The 22,500-nt window shown below is 41.2% G+C and overlaps 1 protein-coding gene across 3 annotated transcripts in view; it reads right to left on the bottom strand.

Annotated features, from left to right (window-relative positions):
* bmp1a (bone morphogenetic protein 1a) overlaps window positions 1-22,500 on the bottom strand; it is a 66,963-nt gene that overhangs the window by 21,958 nt on the left and 22,505 nt on the right. For all 3 annotated transcript variants that reach the window (XR_008396409.1, XM_053680099.1, XM_053680100.1), the window contains exons 4-8: window positions 21,935-22,052; window positions 17,095-17,273; window positions 14,926-15,031; window positions 4,722-4,846; window positions 21-136 (exon numbers count right to left, since the gene is read on the bottom strand). Coding sequence is in view for 2 of the 3 variants with exons in the window: in XM_053680099.1 (XP_053536074.1) it covers window positions 21-136; window positions 4,722-4,846; window positions 14,926-15,031; window positions 17,095-17,273; window positions 21,935-22,052 (644 nt within the window). In the remaining variant the exon portion in view is untranslated. The remainder of the gene's footprint in view (window positions 1-20; window positions 137-4,721; window positions 4,847-14,925; window positions 15,032-17,094; window positions 17,274-21,934; window positions 22,053-22,500) is intronic.

Genomic DNA, 22,500 nt, shown 5'->3' with positions numbered 1-22,500 from the left:
AGTCTGTCTGGTATTTTCACCTTTTCGCCTGGCGTGACTGAGATTCTCCAGATACAGTGCATGTAGGCCGAGTAGCCGTTGGGGAAACCAGGAGAGGAGAAGTTCCCACTGCTGTCCTGCAGACTGTCTCCACATCCTTAAAGAGACAGACAGAAAGTCTGGGTCAAAGGTGATTAATAATGCACATTTGTGAGGACAGGACCAGAGTGCAGCATGCTGAAGTATTTATACACTGTGATATAGCCAGATGTCATGCAAAAAGATTAAAAAAAAAAAGTTTATCGATGCCTAAATTCGAAATCCCCCCCCCCCGCCCCCACCCCACCTTCCCTCCCTTCCAGTACCCAGTCCTGCATGTTATGTAAAAACATGTGCTTTTAATAATATAATATACACGACAGGTCACATTCAGTGCCTGCTGTCTTTAAATCCTGCTCATGCAGCATCACTGGAATATTGTCTTTATACTACAGCGCTGCTGAATACTCGAATCTGATTGGTCAGAAGGCCGTGATTTAGTTTCTATAACAGCAGCTCCGACTGTCATTTAAATGATTATATTACTGCTTTAAGTTCTTTTAATGCTAGCGTAATGCTATCTATTTAAACCGGGACCTGTATAGAGGATGTGCCACATAGCGTAAGAGTAATAATAAACAGACGGTCATAATCGAATACAGAAAAACTTATAATCAATGATATTGTAAAGGAGATGTTTATTTAACACTTATGAAAGGAGTCTCCAGTATCAGCGCTTTGTAACAGCAAGGTTTCCGGATTTCCCGTGTCTCCGTAACACGACAAGCCGTGCGCTTTGCTTTCTTCTTAACTTCAAGAGAATTCGGGGGTGGGGGGGGGGGGGGGGGGTGGGGGGGGTGTTCGGGGGACTGGTGAGGGATGACTATTCATAGCTGTTATGATAACAGGAATTTGTTTCGCAGGGGTTGCAAAACATCCATCCATCTTCTATACCGCTTTATCCTTTTCAGGGTCGCGGGCAAACCTGGAGCCTATCCCAGGGAGCATCGAGCACGAGGCGGGGTACACCCTGGACAGGGTGCCAATCCATCGCAGGGCACAATCACATACACACTCACACACCCACGTACAATCTGACATTCTTTAATAAGTAAGTAAGTAAATAAATTAATGTAATCATTGGGGTGGTAAAAGTGGAATAATAAAAGACTTCACGAGGTCATTTTATTTCAAATAAATAAATAAATAAATAAATAAATAATAAAATAAATAATAAAATAAATAAATAGCAGCAACAGTAACTCCGCTTCACACTGGGCTGCTTCACACCACCCTGTTTGTTGATTATTTTCCAAACTCATCCGATTCCAAACTCATCAGCTAATGAATACGCTTGAATTACGCTGTAAGTGAGAACTGGCTGAGTTAGAGGATGGGAAAAAAAAAAAAAAAAAAAACGAAAACGTGCAGGCCGGAGGTCCTGCAGAACCGTGCCTGAGAAAGCCCAAAAGGACAAATGAAAGAAGAATTCGAAGCGTGGCGCATCCTCTTTAAATACAGGAGCAAGAGAGCTATAAATAAATCCTCTCTAAGGAAAAGCACTGTAGTGTACATGATGTGCTAGAGAATGAAAAACACTACTGGCCATCCAGAGAGGACAGAAACACAGCAATTCCAGTTCATATATATATACATATATATATATATATATATATATATATATATATATATATATATATATATATATATATATATATATATATATATATATATATATGTGTGTGTGTGTGTGTGTGTGTGTGTGTGTGTGTGTGTGTGTATGTATATATATATATATATATATATATATATATATATATATATATATATATATATATATATATATATATATATATATATATATATATATATATGAATACATACATACATACATACATACACACACACACACACAGCTAAATGTACAAAACAAAATATACCATGCTGCTGTTTTTTTAAATAAATGAGTAAATATACTTTAATCAGAAGGATATCATGGATATGTTAATTATAAACACAGGCACAGAGTGAAATGAGTTCGGAATTTTTTTTTTCCCCCAAAAGAGTCATTTGATGACTGAAGCTTTCTAAACAGCCCGGCGTACTCCCCCGCCCTCCGTCAAATCCACTAGGCAGCTCATAAATACACCTTGTTACTCAGTTTACACTCACTACTTTCCTACAAATGTGGCTCTGCGGTTGTATTAATGCAAAGGCTGCTGGGAGCACATGCCTCTAAGGCGTACCAGTGAGGCCCGCGATGATTAAAACTATTAACAAGCGGCCTGGCAAGCCGCGGGGGGGGGGGGGGGGTGACTGCCACGGCAAGGAATGCTGTGCAAAACGCAGATCCGCCACACTACCAGGGGAGGTTTTCTTTTCCTTTTTCCACGGCCCGAGTTCCTGCGTCAGCCCATCGAGCGCCACGCCACATCATCTGCTCTCACCGAGGCCGCAGACACAAAGTCACGTGACCTTTAAATACGGTGACCATTCATAGCACGGGGAACAGCAGACAGGTTACAAACGAGGCAAACGTGGGCCTATTCATTTCCCCACCCCTTTTCATCGTATCGTGGAAAAACAGCGTAGTTAAGAACTGCTTTGTATTTCAGAGCAACGACTCAGCATGACGGTTTCGGTTTCGGTTCGAACGACCTACCAACATTAAACTAAAAGGTTTATTTATTTAGTTTCTGCATGCATAAGTTCAATGTAAAAATGACTGCGCCCTAATTTTTTCCCCACCAAATTACTGGATCATCATTCCTCACTGCTCCTCATGGTTGCTGACATTTTTGTACAAATATGTACCGAATTCAGCCGCGACAGCTTGGAACGGCGATGGTCGGTCATTTTTTCCACCCCTACAGAACGTTTCAGTACGAGGTCGCATGCTGGCAACAAATTTTTAAGCTCCGTGTCAAATTTAGAGTCTCTAATATGACTTTAGATCGGGGCAGGGTGTGCTGTTCTAGGAAAATAATCAACAACAGGGTGGTGCGATGAACTCGACGTGAAGTGTCTCTTTATAGCTGCTATAACGTAAGTGATAACAGGAAGTTAAAAAAATAAATCATCATCATCATCATTTTGTGGACGCTCCACAGCATTAACGGATAAAAACAATGTGATTTTTTTTGATGAATTAAAAATTGTAATCACTGGCAAAAAAATAAAAAAATAAAAATGTTGTATAAGAATAATAATGTACTTTGGGGCTCAGCTATGGGGTGGCAACACTTCACGTCGAGTACATCGCACCACCCTGTTGTTGATTATTTTCCTATAACAGCACAGCCTGCCACAATGTAACGTCATATTAGAGGCTTTGTCGAGCGTCCACGAAAAACTTTTACTTCCTGTTATCACTTACGTTATAGCAGCTATAAAGAGAGACGTTCCCTTACCGGCCTCTCTTACTTTGAGGCTCGTGGTTATTATAAAAGGATCAGGTATGGGGTGGCAACACTTCACGTCGAGTTCATCGCACCACCCTGTTGTCGATTATTTTCCTAGAACCGCACACCCTGGCACACCGTAGTGAAAAACTAACTCACTGACTGTTTAATTAACATCCAGTTAAGGTAAATGTTCAACTCTCCCTATTACGAAATAAAACATTTTTTCATCTGTTCATGCGTCCATCATACGAGTCCATTTGAATTTGCGGTCTCTATAGAAACGATAACATACGAGACCGTCCATACAGGAGTTCGCAGAGTTTTTTTTTGGGGGGGATTGTTGCATCCCAAAATGCTCGATTTAGCAGAAAAGTAGTTTTGAAATTTGCGATTGCACGAAATTGTGGTGTGCGGTCTTTCACAATTTGTTGGTTTGTGGCGTTTGTTTGATTTTGCGTTCATTTCCGCGTTCGCAAAAATCGTGAAATCGTGACGGGACTGATTAGAAAGAGCATTGATATATTGATAAACCTGTGATTTGCCTTACAGCCGGAACTACTGTCGGAGCCGCTGTAATACAGAACTAACGCCTTCTGACCAATCGGATTCAAGAATGCTGTAGTATAAATGATTATGTTTAAGCTTTTACTCAAATCACAATCATAACATGTAGACTTGAGCAGCTGGGGGTTGAGCTTTGTGTCAGCCATGTCTTCGATCATTAATCGTTTCATAGTACGAGAAAATCGTCTAACGTTATATCACGTGAGACGTCTTGTGATTCCCCTTTCTGACGTCGAAGCTACACCGAACACTCCGTTAGTATATTTCCAGAAAGGCTTATTTCTACCTTTTTGCACTTCTTTACCCAAAAGAGCAGCTGCGCTCTATTTCCTTCTTTATCTGTTCAAACGAGGGACGGCAAACTTCCTGTGCTTGGCCAGTGTTTACTCGTCTTGCCCCAAGCACGGGAGCCAACATGCCCCACCACATCAATCGCAGACGCTCGACTATTTCCAGACTAGGCAAACTGCATCTGGGTTTTCCCTTTTTAGCTGAAACTTCTGCATGTTGCATTGTTCCGTATGTAAACATTTCTGGGAAGATCAGCGCCTCCTTTTTCGGGGGTGGTGTATCCATATGGTGTACAGCTAGCATGAAAGCGATAGTACGGTTTTGGACAAAGTCAACTCGAGAACTTCCCCAAGCTTTTTAAATCATCAAGGCCATGCTAGAAGACATTCAAAAGATCTAGAATTCGTCAGACATAAGACGAGTGAACAGAACGGGCGCTCTTACTTGGACACTTGTAAAGTTTGCGTGCCTGCGCAATGTCTCCTTTGCTCAGCCTGGTTCTCTGGCCGATGGGGGGACGGACGCCGTTTATGTCGTATCGTGGAAGGATGGTGTCCAGGAAAATCCCTCTATGATTCAAAGAGAAAACAAAACAAAAAGAGGAATGGAAAAGTCAGCAAAATGAGAGAGTGAGTCAGAAAAAAAAAACCCCACAGATATAGCACCTACACTGTAACAAGATGTACTCTCTTTGTTATACTCCTACATCCTCCCATCTTTCTCCCACGTTCACTCGACGTGTTCTGCTTTTTCTCGAATACTGGTAAAATATATATATATATATATATATATATATATATATATATATATATATATATATATATATATATATATATATATATATATATATATTTTTTTTTTTTTAAACCTCAAATAATAATCCAAGAACTGGCTTCACCGATAGTTTGCCAATGCTACATGACACAAAAACAAATTGCAATTATATTAAAATAAAATAAAATGAGTGATGTCGTCGTCTGCACGCGCGATTTCAAAACCGCACAAAATCCAAGCAGAAAATATTGCACTGATCCCCTCGCATGAGTGTAAGTATGAGATTCCTGTAGCGCTTGGACTCACGATTTAATACCACATGCAGCGTATTGGAGTTATGTATGCATCGGGCTGCGCGTTCACTCGTTGAAGGCTCACACGTCGCTGACTGGGACTGAAGCCAGGCCCTGTTATCTTCAGACACAGCCACGAAAGGTTCACTGGCTGAAGAGTTCCTGTTTCATCTGGACTGAACCGCACTGAGGGTGTGAGATAAATGGGGTGGATTGGAAGCAGTACCGAGAGTGTGTGTGTGTGTGTGTGTGTGTGTGTGTTAGTTAGTTTGGAATGACGTACACGGTCCAAAGGAAAAGCAGCTCATTTCGAACTGGCTTATGGACAGCCATCATGGAGGAACCGTTCAGCTTCGCATGTTGTCCTCGTCTTTGGTGTGTGTGCTCGGAACCCTACAATGGTGTAGCATTGGTGTAGCCCTGCTTTTACGGCAGGTTTTTCCGAGATCTACTCCAACGCCGAGCAGAAATGATATATTATATATATATATATATATATATATATATATATATATATATATATATATATATATATATATATATATATATATATATATATATATATATATAGTATACTCAATACAAGACAGACAGCTACACACTACCTTCTAATGGTCCACGGTTACTCAAGTCACTGAATTTGCTGCTAAATCTTTCTATCTACAATTCCTCTTATATCCATGATTCCTCGTGTTCCTTTTGTTTGGTCCATGGTCATTTAAATCCCTGATTATATCCATGATTCCACGTGTTTCTATCCATGACTCCACTTGTTCCACCATTTCCACAATGGCTCGGGTATTTTTTATTTTTTATTTTTAACCCTTACTGCTGTTTCACAGTATTTCAATTAGCTACATTAATTATTCAACGCCTTAAACTTGAAGTATTCTAGATCTTCGCCTCAGTCCTTTTCCGGCGTTAACATTCGCCAAAGTATTTCCAAACCCTTCTGTCGCATTAGTAGCTAGCCTACCTTGATTAGGATGTGTGGAAACGATCATCCTTGAGCTTGCTAGCTTAATTGTGTATGTTAAGCTGTGTATGTTAAGCTGTCTGCTAAATATACACATTGCAAATATTCGTAGTGATTTCGCTAGCTTGATAACAATGTAGCTTAAAGGTACGTAATTCAACAAAGTTACAAGATGGCTGAGATCCGGAGAGAATTTTTTATTTATTTATTTATTTTTTGATATTCAATTTGTGCAGTTATGACAGAATATGTTTTGCTAGTTATTTAGCTAGCTCCATAACAGCGCAGATTAGAGACGCTCGTTAAAGTCGCCCGGGATTTGGACGACAAGAGGAAACAAAGTAACTGAACTGAAAGTGGTAATAAGATGCTAGTTTAGTCATTGTACAGCTGACATTACACATGCCATATTAGGTTAATTATATTATGTTGATCGTTGCCTTTCAAATTTGACACTTTAGCGCAGTGAGAAAAGGCTAAGCTACGGCAGTATGAATGTCACAGCGTTAAGATGCTAACAATAACGAGGATGTAATATTATAATGCTTTCTTTGCATTCAAACTAAATATGTTCATTTTGCTGGTTTAAAGGTTTTAAGTCTGGATAAACATGGAATATTAAAAAAAGACTCATCCTAAAATGTCTGGGTACACGATTACGTTAAAAACAGATGCATCCACTTCATATAATAACGTGTATGAAATGAATGGTATGACTACGCAACCTCCGGAATCCCAATTTAACCCCTGCTAAGAGCTACAAGACAGATTTTCTGAATAAACCTGTGCGACTGAAAACAAAATCAGAGGAACGTGTACCTAAAGACAAAATCTCTCAAATCTATGGGATCGGTATAACAGAAGATACGCCTGGATTCCAAACTGTTGAACTTGAGGCATGGCTTCCCATGTGGTACCACGGTCCACTTCGTCCTCTAGGGCTATGACTAACTTCCTGAAAGGTCATTCATGACATCATGAGAACGAGGATGTGTGGCTTGAAGATACCAGACACAAGTTTTCCCACTGATTAACTAATACCAAAACTATGTTTGTTGGGGTTTTTTTTTTTATTATTTATTTTTTTTTAAAGTCATACATCAGGGCTAGAAAAGCACACAAACAGCCACAAAAGAACAATCACATGAAGGCCTGGCACTGGGAACAAATGTGTACAGTACAACAGGATGATTCTGTATCAAAAAAAACAAAAAACTGTCCCCTTTCTCACCCTCTAATTCTCACTGACACTTTCAGCTAATTTATCGTCCTGCTTTTCTCTCTGTCCTCGCCTGCGAAGGCTGCCTCATTTGTTCGTTCCCATGGGAACCGTCCTATCAACAGCAGGCATGCTCAAACAAGCAGGCTGAGCTAACCATTAGAGCTAGAGAAAAATACATCAAAGTTCAAGCTAGCCTGTCAAAAAGAGACAAAGCTGAGGTAATTTTTTTCGTTTTTAAGCGCATTAGATATACATAAACCAGGTCACAAACAGTAAAATGAACTACAGAAACGACACCATTTGCCGAGTTCCATCCTCTCATGCTAACCGAGTTTAAGGAATTAGCATGTCCTTCTTGATAGTTTGTTAGTAGGGCTTTATTTGCTTTGGCTTCACTCCACATGTACCCAGACTCAGAAATAAAAGTATCTCTGAGGGGGCAAGAGGCTGCCGAGGAGATTGGAAAACATGCCCGAGAGTCAAACACCCAAAAAGTGCTAACCCACATGCCTAAAGAAATTGTATAAGCAAACGTATAAGGACATGCCTCGAAAACCTCCCAATATAGTCACGGATAAACGACCCAGCTTCCCACGGAGATTTACAGTACGAGTACTCTCCAAACACAGAAGGGTGTGATGCTAAAACATTTTGGAGACCAGCTCACATCCCTGGAAGAGAAGGAGTCAATAAAAGTGAAGGAGAGGGAAAGAGATCCGTCGACCTGAGAAAGGCTAACAAAGTCAGCCTTGTTTGAATATGGAGCTCGGATACCGTCGTCGTACAATCCTGAGCTTATGTATAACAGAATGAAAGAAAGAAAAAAAGAAAGATTAAAGAGAGGATCTATCAATGGGGGTTTTTTTTTTTGGTTTGTTTTTTTGCATATTCATAAGGCACAGAAAGATATATAACAAGGCCGGCTTTCATAAACGCTCAACTCTGGGTTTGTTTTTTCCTCATTTCATCAGCCCATTACTATACTTAGCTCAAGTTTCCAACAAACTCCCGAAAGACAGCTTGAGGATAACCAGAGTGAATTTTCAGCAGCCTTGCTGTCTGAACTCGTTTACTATAGTGTCACCTACATTTGCAGTACGTTAAGGATTCCTTGGTTAAACATCCTCATATTCTCATCTGCAAAACGTTCACGGGTCTCCCTTGGAATAGGTAGACGTGCAAATGTTTGGGAAGCTGTAATCACAGACCATTTATTGGTATAACTTTGCCATGCAAGCCCGAACTCTTTATTCAAGTCAGTGAACATTTATAACTATAGACATTGTCACAAAGCAGCTTTACAGAAATCCGGATGTAGGTTTAGATACTTAACGAACAAGCCAGAGGCAATACTGGCAATGAAAAAACTCCTTGAGAGGACACTGGATGACTCGCTCGGTGACACCGGATAGCGGGATTATAAGCCATTACAGTATAGAGGCGTTGAAAAGTAAAGTCAAACAGCACTGCTGAAAGATTTACACCAGTGGTCAGGAACATCTGGCTCGCCAGGAGTCTCACCCTTCACCAACATATCATCGTCAAAAACGTAAACGCTTCACCAGAGGTGCAAAGTCGATTACAATTCCTTTGTCGTACAGCCTACCGAAGCTAATGAAAAGTCAGTTTACAATAATACGTCTCGAGTTGTTCCGGCCAGCGCATGTATGCGGCGCTCTGTGCACGTCGCACGACACAAATCAACGGAAAACCACGTTACGTTTCTACGGTAACCTCTCGCGCTCGGATTCAAGCGGCTACCGAGCTAGTTTTTGGACATGGCGAAAAAGAAAGAATTCAGGAGGAGCATCGAATATATTTCGAAGTGACTGGACTGAAACATACGCTTTTATTGAAAGCTCTGATGCTCTGCGGCGTCTGATTTACACAGAACGTGTTGCCTCGTTTTACATTTAAAAAAAAAAAAAAATCAACAGTTAAGAGACATTACGAAATCCACCATGCAGCATTTGCAGCGAAAGCCGTAGGAAGGCACGCACGGAGCTCCGACGTAACCTGCAAGCCGGACAGCGGCAGCTGTAAGCTTTGCTGGATCATTGGAGATTGTAAGACAAGGAAAACCTTTTACTGACTGAGGATATGTAATGTCAGGCATGTTGAGTATGGCTACCGAGCCGTCTGCGGATTTCCCGAACAAGGAGAAAATCATTCCGAAAATAACAGACATGCCCCTGTCAGCTAGAACAGTGCATTACCACGCTGTTATGATGGCATAAAATGGTGAAAAAAGGTTCCCGACCCCTGATTAACAGTATGAGCATATTGTTACTAAGAGTCCTGGGATGACAACAGGACAACGTTTATGATTACAGCAGCAGTTCTTGGGTACAAATCTACAGAATCCAGGTGAGATTATCCACTGAAGCAATGATGAGACTTTGGGATAAACTGTTTTTCGGGTTGTGACAAACCTTCCACAACAGCAGCTGGTCAGACTCTGTTTTACATCATCCATGTAATATTATCAATTGGCCTCATTACAGATGTGTGCAAATGCCTTCCTTCATAGGGCCTTTGCCAATTTATTTATCTGATGCCAATTTCTTTGCACACCTGCCCAAACACAGGGAGAAAATAAAAAGGGGGGCAAATGAGGGGCTAAAAATAAAGAACAAAACAAGAGAAACCATCTGGTTCTTATACAGAGGCAACGTAGAAATTATACCAAGCCTCCTCCCCATCATCCCCCTGTTCCCGGCACTGTTTGTGTGTCTGGTTCCAATCAAAACCTCACCTTCGTTTTCAGGATTTGAGAAAAGTCAGGACAGAGGCATAGCATGGGAATAAATCCTATCATTCATAGCAGAAATCTCCCGAAAAGCTCCTTGCTTTGGGCCTTTTCAGAGTTTCCCTGGACAAACTCTTGCAAACAGAGGACTATATACCAATGGCCAACTATCTGACTGTATTTGTCCATCGACGTGTCATCATGTAGTTGACTGCAGATCCGTGGAAAACTGATCAAGTAAGCTGTTAGCTGATATGCTAGTATTAGCATACATGACACTGGTTCTGCAGAATGAAAGCCATCAATTATGAAAAGAACTCCAGGAATGATGGCTGTGTGATATACAACATGCCTTGACCCAATAAGACACCTCGCAAAACAACAGAGGTGTTGTGCAAGGACAAGAAATGAGGTTGAAGAATCACACAGATGGAAGCGTTCGTGTTAGCATACTCCTTTAGCCGAAGTAGCAGAAGAAGTAGTTCAGGCTAGGAAATCAATAAAGACGGATAACTGTGCCGCTCAGTGCCAGTCTTACAAGGAAGAAACATTTTCATGAGTGTGTACGATAAAGTATTATCCTCTAGTGCCGTATACGTAATAGAGTGTTTCTCTGGAAGCTATTCATCCCCACACACTGTACAGTCACAGCAAAATTTGGCAGCTGTTCCAGGAGCTATTACTTCATCCTCTCTGAGAGATTGTCACAATAACAGTCACCCCAGCACCACATTATGTCATTTTCCACAACTATTGATTTCTCTCTGCTGGAACTGAGTATTTTTCATAAAACTGGAGGATCATGACACCTAGCACTCATGGACTTGAGATGAGGAAAGGTTTTTCCTGATGATTTTTTTTTAAGCTTAAAATTTTTTTACTTTAACCTTTTAAAAAAAAAAAAAAAAAAAAAAAAAGAAGAAGTGTTGTATGTCTATATCCAATTGTATGCTTCCAACTTTGTAGCAACAGTTTGCGGAAGAACCAAATATGGGCGGGATGGGCGTATAGCATATCTACAGTATGTTTGCGTCCTCATTCCCTAACCTCCCACCATTTGCAAATATTTTGTTGGGGAAAGAGAGGCTTTTAACGGATCAGATTTTTGTTCTCCGAAATTCCTGAGCAAGAATCTGAGATCTAAGGTCTCAGGCCTTTAGAACTTGTAGTGCATCTACAGCGTGGTGCATTTGTGGTTGATTAGAGTCATGCTAGCCTTGACTCAAGGTAAAGGATGTGTGCATGGTTTTTCAGGGCAGCTACTATGAGTCATATCCATGGCAACAGGATCACTGCATATAATAAGTGCATAATAATAAACTGTATTACTTTGAACGTCTGTAATTACCCAGGTTTGCAAACACAAGCTCTCTAACCAAGGCAGTAATTAGACAACAGAGTAAATCCAGATATCTTCAGGCAAACGTCATTGGGAATCTTGAAGAAACATTTGCAAAGCCTTTGGAATCCATTAAAAACTACGGGAAACTTCTGGGAAAACCTTAGGAAATCTTTATGTAACCTAACCTTAGGGAAACCGGTTGGAAACCTTTAGGAAGTTGTTGCGAAACTACTGGGAAACTGTTGGAAAACTTCTCGGAGACCAAAATCTTCCGATTAACATGAAGATGCAACAAAAACGTCCAAGAAACTGGGAACCACAACACTGCCAGAAGTAGAAGAGAACATATTTGACCCTGCTCAAATCAAGTCAGGATCTGTGAGGCTCTGTATACAAATCAGGACAGTTAAGATCTTTCTCCAGGTATTTTCAGCTGCTCTGTGATGTTGAAGGAGCCAGAGTTGGAAAAGAGGTGGTGGCTTGGAGGACATGTAGCTTGGAGGACTAGCCTTTGCCTATCCTGGTCGGTAACCGTTGTACGGAAGAGGTTAACTAGGTAGTGGGTGGTGATTGGTAAAGAAAGGGTAAAGGGGGGGGGCACTTGCTAGGAAGATGTCACTTGCTAGGATATCATGTTTTAGTCTAAACTGCGATCAATTCCATATTGCTTTATCAGCACAAAATATACTGAAAGTCTAGACCTGAAATACATTCCACACAACCAACTCCGACCCAACTAAAGTCCTTTCTTTTTTTTCCTCTTTAACATTCACGCAAAGACAAGAACAAAAACCACAAATCAGTGATTAACGAGCAACAATTCTTCACACGCGCTTTACTTTTTCTGGACATTAAAATCCTTATAAAAAAAAAAATGTAAAAAAAAAGGGGGAATCACGAATGCTGCAAACCGCTCGAAAACATGTGTCGATTTTTCATATTTCAAAAGAATTCCAATAAAACACCAAATGATCGTCGGCCCTCACTGGCCAACCACAGAACAAAAGAACGAAGGACCTATGAAGCCGTCATCCCTAAACACCATCACAGTCGACGGAATCAAAAGCTCAGTCAGAAGACAAACGAATGGCCATGGCATGGCCATGCCACCGTTCAAGATGCCAAATAAAACAGCCCAGAGGCTACCAACCTTCAAAGGCCGCCTTCAAAGGCTACCTTCAGAGACAAAGCCATTCACGCTGTTAACGTGGTCCTTTTAGGTCTGGTTTTATACGAGAAAGAGAGAGAGCGCGAGAGAGAGAGAGAAAGCATTAAAAAGCCAGAAGGGCCCCGGCAGCAGCTGCGAGTGTCAATGAGGGCGAATGGGGATGATTAAAACCTAACTGGGTTTACTGGCCACTTGCCATCAGAGGCTCCAGCAAGTAAGAAGGAGAAGCAAAAAAGAGGGGAAGAGTAAACAAAAGAAAGCAGAGGGGAGAAAAAGCGTGCAATTAGAGGTTCTGAGAGCGGTTTCTCAAATACTGAGAATCTCACTGTGTCTCACTTTGAGGTGTTTATATAAATGCCGAACCCCTCCTGCTTAGCCTACTCTTCAGTGTGGCCTGGCACGTGAGGAGGACAAAAGCTGCATTGTGGAAGCTCAGCTTGAAAACGTAAGAAGAGAAAGATGCACGGATACAATATCAGTCCTGTGGATCAATAACACTGCATCTAAAGGTCACCCTGTGGAAACTTGCTTGAAGCGTCAGTGTATATGTGTGTGTGAGACCAACATGAACAAAATGTGCATTTATATAATAATAATAAATATAATTTTGTGTGTGTGTGTGTGTGTGTGTACATATACACATTTTACATATCTGTGTATTCAGGTTTATATACATGTGCCTGTATGTGTTGTGTATACAACGTGTATGTATATGTGTGCTCTTGTATTGTATGTATGTATGTATGTATGTATATTTATATATATATATATATATATTATATATGTGTGTGTGAATAGCTTTGCATGTGTATGTTTGAGGATCCAGACATTCAGTGATCCGATTCTTCAGTTACAAACACACGCAACCACGCACACACAAACACAATTATGAAAATAATCCGTTTTGTGCAACATGACGGAATCACTCTTCTCAACCAAACACATCTCGTTTTTTCCCAGTTGCGTTTTTTTGTTGTTGTTGTTGTTGCTCAGCATTGCCGGCCAAAATAAAACAAACATCGCATATACGTCTCCAGTCATGAGGTTTCGGTTACACCGGTACGCTTGCCCGAGTACGTGTATACATTTTATGCTGAATGCAGCTGCGTCGGCGATTTAGTTCAAATGTTGAGTAATCGCACACGTGGCCATGTGTTTTGAAGACGTGGAAAGTCACGGAGCCTATTAAACACACACCAACGAGGGGAAGCTGAAATGCTGCTGCAGCTGGAAATTCGCCAAGTACCCTTGGCTTCCTTCCAAATCCACGCCATATAATGAAAACGTGGTCTCAAAACACCATTTTCACCGTATAAACGTTAACCTGCATGACACCGCGGCATTCTATTAGCAGAACCTCCGTAGTCTGGATTTGGACAGAAAATTAGCTTAGGAGACTTCATTGAATGGGTAAAGATATCTTTTAAATACTAATCAAAATTGACTATAAATAAATAAATAAACAAACAAATAGACCAATGCATGTGTAGTAAGTATTCAATTAACCCGATTATGAATCCGCATATATAAAATACTTCGGTAATACTACAGTAACCTTTGGACTAAAGTCTATAGACATTGAAAACATTGTGATTTAATATTAATATTAGCCAGGTGTTTGTTTCCATTCACAAGCTCCATTGTGGGCCTCTCAACCATTTTATTTAGTTCCTATGTCTTCATTTTTAACCTAAATGAGTGATTTGCATATCTTCATTTTTAAATGAACCCTCCGTGTTCGGTGGATATTGACAGGACCTGTTCAGATTTCAGACATTATTTTATTTCATCCAGAGGTGGGTAGAAATAAAAAAAATTTTTTTTTAAAAAACACACATTTTGGATAAACCCCCCTTTAAATGGCCCGAACCTCAATCGGGAGGAAGAAAATTTGAGTTGGTGCCCCTCGTGCACCACCACCAACGATCGACTGACTGGCCCCAATCTGTTAAATTAAGCTCGACTGTAAACGGAGGCTAAATTCAGGCTAAAATGCTGGGGATTGCCCAACTTTACCTAAAGATCTTGACAACTGGTCATGCTTAATTAACTGGGGGGGAAAAAAAAAAGAAAAACAAAAACCTAAATCACAAATGATCCCTAGGAAGTAATCTAGCTTCTTACCTTGAAAATGTATTTCTGGCGTAGTGCATGATGCTGTCAAAATCATAGACTTCCCCTAGAGAGTCGACTTCACCGGGCTCCATCTTCAAGAAGTTGTACTCCTGTCCTATGTAATAAAACAGAGAAGAAAAAAAAACATCTCGGCATGAAGCCTGAATGTTCCAGACGTTCCACAGAAAACGATCTCACCAGAGAAGACAACAGATGCCGATGATTTCAGGAGGTTTTATTTGGCTCGTATTAATCAATAGGCTGCATAGTGGGATCATCGTCAAATCCCAGATTTCATTCTCAAGTTCGGAAGGTGTGGAATGGATCTAGGTCCCAGAGGGGAAATATTCATGAAAGCATCATTATAAAGAGATAAGGAGGCCCAGCGAGTCCAAACACTCATTTCCAGGCGAGCTTACTTGTGGCCGAGCGAGTCATAAATCTGCGGTTAATCTCAAGTGTTCACATATACGGAAATCACCCTGAAGGATTTCAGTTACAACGCCTCCATGAGTCAGACCCTCAGAAAAATGAAGTCGGATCACACCTAGGATTCAAAAGCATGAAATTTTGGCACAAGCTGGCAACCGCGAATCCGTGAATGAGCTGCCTGTGCATCATTACTAAAGCACATAATCGCAGTGAGTAGAAGGCTACTAGGGCAACGAAGACAGGTCTGAATACTAGAACAGAAATTTCACCCAATCTTCTTAAATACTAGGATTACATGCAACAGGAGTATGGCACACAGCTGGATTTGGGTTGGCCTCTGTAGCCAAGAAGGAGCCTTGTAAAAGTGGTCATGTTACTCATGACCTGGTAGTGTGTCACACTGTGAAATGTTCTTGGAACATTACCATAACATCCCCCATCCATAACATCTAGCCGGCTAAAAACTTGGACCCGTTGTCCGTAAACTCCTTCTTTTAAATTCAGACATAAATTAAAATGACCTCAAAACCCAACCCTGTTTGGTGTCTTTCTGCATCTTTAGTTTTACACGAAAGCTACAATGCTAACACAGCTAACATTTATAGCTTAGCTCTAGCAGTTTAACACTGTACAAACTGTATATATAATTATACACTCGTTGAGTTGTTAGCTCACCGAGTTCTCATCATCTCAAACAGATCTCAAATACTTATGCGGTTTCCGACACTCTGTTATCTAAAAAATAAAAAAGGACAGAAGGACTTAGCAGAGCGAAGAAGTCATAGCAGCAGCCATCTTGAAGCCGAATCACTTCAGCACACGGTTTGTTTTCACTCGGTAGAAAGCGTGGTCCAATGTTTGAATTGAATGTTAGAAGTGATTCTAATTAGAATTTTTCATTTCAGTTTTATTTCCATCCAGTCATTGTGATATTTTATGAAATTGTTTCCACATTAGCCTTGTAGCTCCTGAACAAAAAAAAGGAGGACGTTTTAGATGGAAAATTGTAAAACTTTATTTTTGAGCCAAACTTTTAGAGTTTTTCATGCAAAAAAAAAAAATTATAATAATAATACTTTTAATATCTTATAATATCTTTTAATAATAATATCTTTTCCAGCTGATTGCTAATATTCGTACAAGTCATTTTTCGCACTGAAACGTTTAACTTTAATGTGGCTTTATTTATGCAAATGAGGCTTGATCTAAGCAAGCATGAATCATTTTGCATACGTGATAAAACCAAAAATCTAGATATTGTTAGAATGAAAATATATAGCTCAATGCGAAGACACTCTCAAGATGAATACTTTTTTTTTTAATTGTTGGAGAATCATTTTCTTTTTGTTTAATCAAAAAAAAAAAAAAAAAAAAAATACCATTCACTGTTATAAAAAAATTTTTAAAAATAAAACGTCATGCAGTTTTTCAGTAGAAAATTTTACATGACACAAATAATAATCAACATTTTGGGAAATACGGAGAGGAAAAAAAAACAGGCAATAAAAACAAAAACGGTGAAATAAACAGTTTTCAGTTTTGATATTTTTATTGCTACAGTTTATGAGAAGACATGTTATAGATACAATTTTTTTTTAAAAACTGTTGCTTCAATCTGTAGAGTTTTATACCTCTACTAATGCTATGGCTGACTTTTTGCTTAGTCAGCCACCACAAAGTGAACACTTAGTGAAGTTAAACCAGGTAAACATGCTTTGTTGTTGTTGTTTCTGAAGTTTATCTTACCAGGCTGGATGTTGTCCCGTATGATGCTGACGTGGTCGTCTCGGTCCGGCCGCGTATGCTCGTGCCAGAATCCGATCACATGACCGAGCTCGTGCACCACGATTCCAAACTTGTCGCAGTTTTTACCAATGGAAATGGCCTGGGGTCCTCCTCCCCTGCGGCCCACATATGAGCAACACCTAGAGAGGAAGAGTTACAGCGTTCAGAGTCATCTTGTAAAACACTCATTCAAAGTACTTGGCAGGTGAGGCACTAATCACCGTTTTGTCTGTTAACACGAAAGTAACTCACCGGGTCAGGGAAGCGTGAATCTACATTATGACCTGCTCGGTTCACGCGTCCCCCAGGACCGTATAATGATCGCACATGCATTCATGCCTTGTAGTCAAGATTGTTGTATCTCACACAATGTGCAGCTTGCAACACTACACCACCAATGTCCTGTGCCAGTCCTCAGTTCAAGCTCTGTGCAAAAGACAGCTGGTGAATCGAAAATCGCAATTTCGCAAGACCTAAGACTCGGACGTAGGCGCGTGTTGGCAGTCCATTTTTAGAAGTTTAAGCCGTGTAATACAGCAGTGACCATGATGAAAACCTCCACCACCACCAGGCGGTGGTTTCATCAACAGCCAGTATCTGATTACAAACTGAATCGATTAGGGTTATGTCTATATCACAACAGCACGTAACTATTCAACACCACAATCAAAGCATGTGTAAGGAATTTACACACCTAGCTAGCAAGGTTTTTGACATCTTTAAGCAGATTGGCTGATGTTTAATTAACTAGCTCCTTAGACAAAGATGAGCTCTGCAGGAAGACAGCGTAGATAAGAGTACAAAGATGTGTGTGGTTTGTTTTGGAAAGTGGTACCTGGTGGTATCATATTGCCAATAAGTAACGTACGGACACCACCTAAACGATGCTTGGTATCTCCACTTGGCCTAATGACAGAATGCCACCAGCAGTGTCATGAGTTCCTGATTCTGTTTTCCAAATAAATAAGTTTTTGGTGGAGCAGGTTCCCAACCCTGATCCTGGACTACCCTCTCTTCTGCACATTTTAACACACCTGATCCAATTAATCGTCAAGGGAAACGTGCAAGACAGAGGGTTGTACAGGACCATGGGGATTTCCAGGACCACGGGGATTTCCAGGACCACAGGGATTTCCAGGTGCATGGAGTTCTCCAAGGACCATGGGGGTCTCCAAGGATCTCCAAGGACCATGGGGTTCTCCAAGGACCATGGGGTTCTCCAAGGACCATGAGGTTCTCCAAGGACCATGAGGTTCTCCAAGGACCATGAGGTTCTCCAAGGACCTGTGTTCTATGGGATTGTGGTCTGATGAATTTGCAGACCAGTCAAAGTGTCCCAGCATTCAGACACCTTACAGAACGTCTGAGTCTTAGTGTTGTGTTTTGTTTGAACATCCCACACAAAAAGCAACTTCAGACTGCGGACAACAAATTGGCCTTCCACTCTTATGATAAATTACATTTGCCCAGGTGCTCGCCCTGGTGACGTTGTCTGGGAAGTTTAGATACAGTTTAGAGGCCATGGAAAACCGTGCGTCACGGAGCAAAGCATTGGAACAACTTGGATAATTACATTTGTAATATTTGGCTAAAACGCGTCTCCAAACTCCTGAAGTGGTCTGAGCAATCGGCTGCAAATCTATTTTAAACGTGTCTCGGGTGCATTTACACCTGCCTTTTAATCCGTCTAATCACAGCCCGGAAATAATCCTGATCCTGCAGACACAATAATGACCGTCCATGACACAAACACGCTTCAGCAACTCAAAACACTTTGTGTTGTTGTGTCTGTGTTTATTCAGAGCACAAACGCTATAATGCTGAAAGAAGTAACGTGATCGGACATCAAAAACACACACACAGTTCTTTTGTGGGTGTAACAAGCCTCTCTCTAATTACTAAAGTATCCAGTATCTCACTCCAGAAGCTCTGCCTTGAACTTTGCACAGAGGAGACAGAGGTCCCCACACACACACACACACACACACACACACACACACACACACATACACCCCTGCTTTTGGCTGAACTCTGAGAAAAGGTTTCCTGTATCTCCACAGAGCTAAAAGTGACTGTTGGGGAGGCTCACAGGACGGAAAACACACTGCTGTACTTTATCACATCAGCCTCCAGATTCTCGCTCGAGCTCCGAGCCATTAAATCTGCACGCTCACTCACTTACACACAATCCGACCGCTACAGAAAATAACACCTTTATTATTAGCCGTGTGTGGCTCAAGTGCTGTGTCTGTTCTATTTCAGCTTGTGCTTTAATGTCGGCTCGAATCATTGGGATTTATACGGACAACAATTTCAGTAATCCATCTCCTAGCTAAACAAACTCAAAGCCTGGCAGAATGCGACGTCGTTTCAGGCGAAATAAATCGACCTCACTATGAAGAGAGTCATCAAATTAAAAAGTAGATACCTCTGAAAAAGATGAAGCATTAATGTCGCGCTCCATTGATGATAACCATGTTAAATATCCTCAACGATTTTTAAAAAACAGCGGATTTTTCCTCAGCAACAAGGTCACCGTGGTGCATTTATTTCTGATTGTATGAACATTATCCACTCCATAACCCCCCTTTCCCTCTCCATCCATTTTCCATACCATATCCTACACAGGGTCACGGGGAACCTGAAGCCTATCCCAGGAAACCCAGGGCATAAGGTGTGGGACACCGCGTCCAGGGTATTTTTAAACATGGTCCAATTTGGAGTGAAAACCACAACCCTGGCAACCCTGTCATTAACACTGCATTCGACTAGAGATCGTGACTTCTTACAAAAACTAATTCCCGACCTCCGACCAGGAAAAGCCAATAAAAAAGCGCCCACACAACTCGGAATTCCTAGTCCGGAACTCGGGACAGTTCAGGAAGTGACGTCTAATCAACACGCCTGCTCACGCATCTCATCTTATCTGTACATCAGTTATATTGTAGGTACAATTATTGACTTTAAATCAATCTACATACAGATGTATTCGTTTGTTAAATGTATAACGCGGACGATACAGTCTGCTGTTTTGAGATGGAACATAAACATCCCTCATTACAGTTAGATGGCTAGCTTGTTGCTAATAAAAGATGAACATGAAGCCATCCATGGTTCCTTTTCCCCCAGCTCCAAGTTCTAAGTTCTCCAAGCTTTGTTTTCGCTAATCATGGTGTATGAATGCGCTGCCAGAGTGCTCCACAGTTTTCGTTTATGCTCCGCAAAATTTACGTTCGCCATTCTGACACAAATCTCATGTGTGGGCGGGGCTTAACAGCGATTTATCTCATTGGCTAATGAGATTTGGATCGACAGTACGAGTGTCCGGCTGAAGAGGAGGGTCATGACGATGACGACGACGATGACGCTCCGTGCTGCTCCTGGGAGCTCATCTCGAAAATAAAAATTGTGGTATGAGACTCCTCAAACCTCAAATATTAATTACAAACTGATATACTGACTAAGTAAGTTAGTCATTTCAGAGAACCGCATCCAGAACTCTCCAAAATCCGTGACACTGAAGTCTCTACTTCCAGATCAGGGATCTGTCGATCCAAATCTCACGAGCCGACGAGAGTAAATCGCTGCTAAGCCCCGCCCACACGTGAGATTTGTGTCAGAATGGCGAACGTAAACTTTGCGGAGTGTAAAGTTTGAAAACGTCAACGAAAACTGAACGGAAACTTAGAAAACTGTTAACGAGGAATGCAGTTTATCCGCAGACCATGTTAGATGTTTTCAGTTTCAGAGTGTCTTTCTTCTTCCTCGTTGTAGATTTCGGTTCGTTTCTGGAAAAAAAAGTTACGTTCAATACTTTTGCCTCAAATCGAATTCCTGCTTGCTGCAGTTCCCATTTTCGACCACTAGGTTCAAGAATTACTCGATGAATGAGCTGCCATTCGAATGAATTACACACCGAGCTCATCAAAATTATTTTAAAAGTCTCCGTTATTATCTATATAATCAAGATCAGCAGGTCGGCGCTCTTTGAGACGCAGTTTCTTGCTTCACTTTCATTCGTTTAAACAGGTTTTTCCTGCTTTCCTGTAATGGAAAAAAGTTTCCTTTGTGGAGATTTTATTGCTGGAGTTGCTGCAAACATATGGCCTGCTGCAGATGAAGATTACCATTATTTACGGCTCGGTAACATCACGCCAGGCCAAAGCAGCCGAACCAGGGGCTGAGGTGAAAATAATGAGGCAGAGAAAAAGACTGCACTCTGAAGAATCTCAAATCTGAACTCGTGACACATGATGTGTGTGTGTGTAGGTGTGTGTGTGGATGGACTTTAACAAATGTGCAGTGGTGTTCAAATGAGACAAGACAGCAGGGTGGCTATTAGCCTGACACCCCCACACACACTCACACATATGTCTAGCAAACAAGGAGGATAAGGAAAAGCAGAACAATAGCCATGTGGAAGAGGATGGATGGAAAAGCACTTAGGCGATAAATCAGGAAGAAGCGAGTGAAAAGGAATGAAAGCAGTGAAAGAAGAGTGAAAGGATGGTCGCCCACCGAGTGAGTGAGCACCATTTCTTCCTGAAAGAGTCAAAGGTTCCAGTACCCCTACTGTGGAAGCGCACACAAGCACAAGCACACACACACACATACGCACACCTGTTCACGTATTGTTTCTTCCAGCTAATAGCTGAAACAGCTTCAGTCATGCACATACGTCCAGGAAATAAAAATAACGTGCCTTTTATAAAAACACACACATTAACACTTGTGCTCTCTCTCTCTCTCTCTCTCTCTCTCACACACACACTCGCACACTAACACTTGTGTTTGCACTCACCCACACGGCCGGTAGGTGAAGACGATGTAGCTGTCCTCTGTGGTTCTCTCGATGAACGTCACACACGTGTGTTTCTCCCAGTGTCTCATCGCCTGCCTGAATATGGCCCTTTGACTACCTGCACAGTGCACACACACACACACACACACACACACACACACACACGAGATATTTACATGAACTTCACAGATGAGGTTTTTACATTCTCTACATTAATTTGTTCCTTATGGGGGAAGAAAAGAGACCAAGAGAAGAGAAGAGAAGAGAAGAAAAGAAGTTTGGCATTAGTCTTTGACTAAACAGATAAAACACTTTCAGCTACATTTTCTGACTTCAATGAGCTGCAGTGAGACACACAAGCCAAGTCCAAACCCTGAGCAGCAGTCCTATAGAAATATAAATATAATATAATATAAAGTGAAGCTGAACGCTTTCATAACCCACGACTGTGCCCTGAACCGTAGCACCACAAGTATTTGACTTAACGGGGCAGGCATGTGGTGACTAAACACCACTGAACTCCTCTTGTGTAACTCCCGGATAAAAATCTAGCCTCCTCTTCGTTA

This window comes from Ictalurus punctatus, chromosome 5 (assembly GCF_001660625.3).
Source record: "Ictalurus punctatus breed USDA103 chromosome 5, Coco_2.0, whole genome shotgun sequence".
Classification (NCBI taxonomy): Eukaryota; Metazoa; Chordata; class Actinopteri; order Siluriformes; family Ictaluridae; genus Ictalurus; species Ictalurus punctatus.
This window is presented reverse-complemented; position numbering and strand designations above follow the sequence as displayed.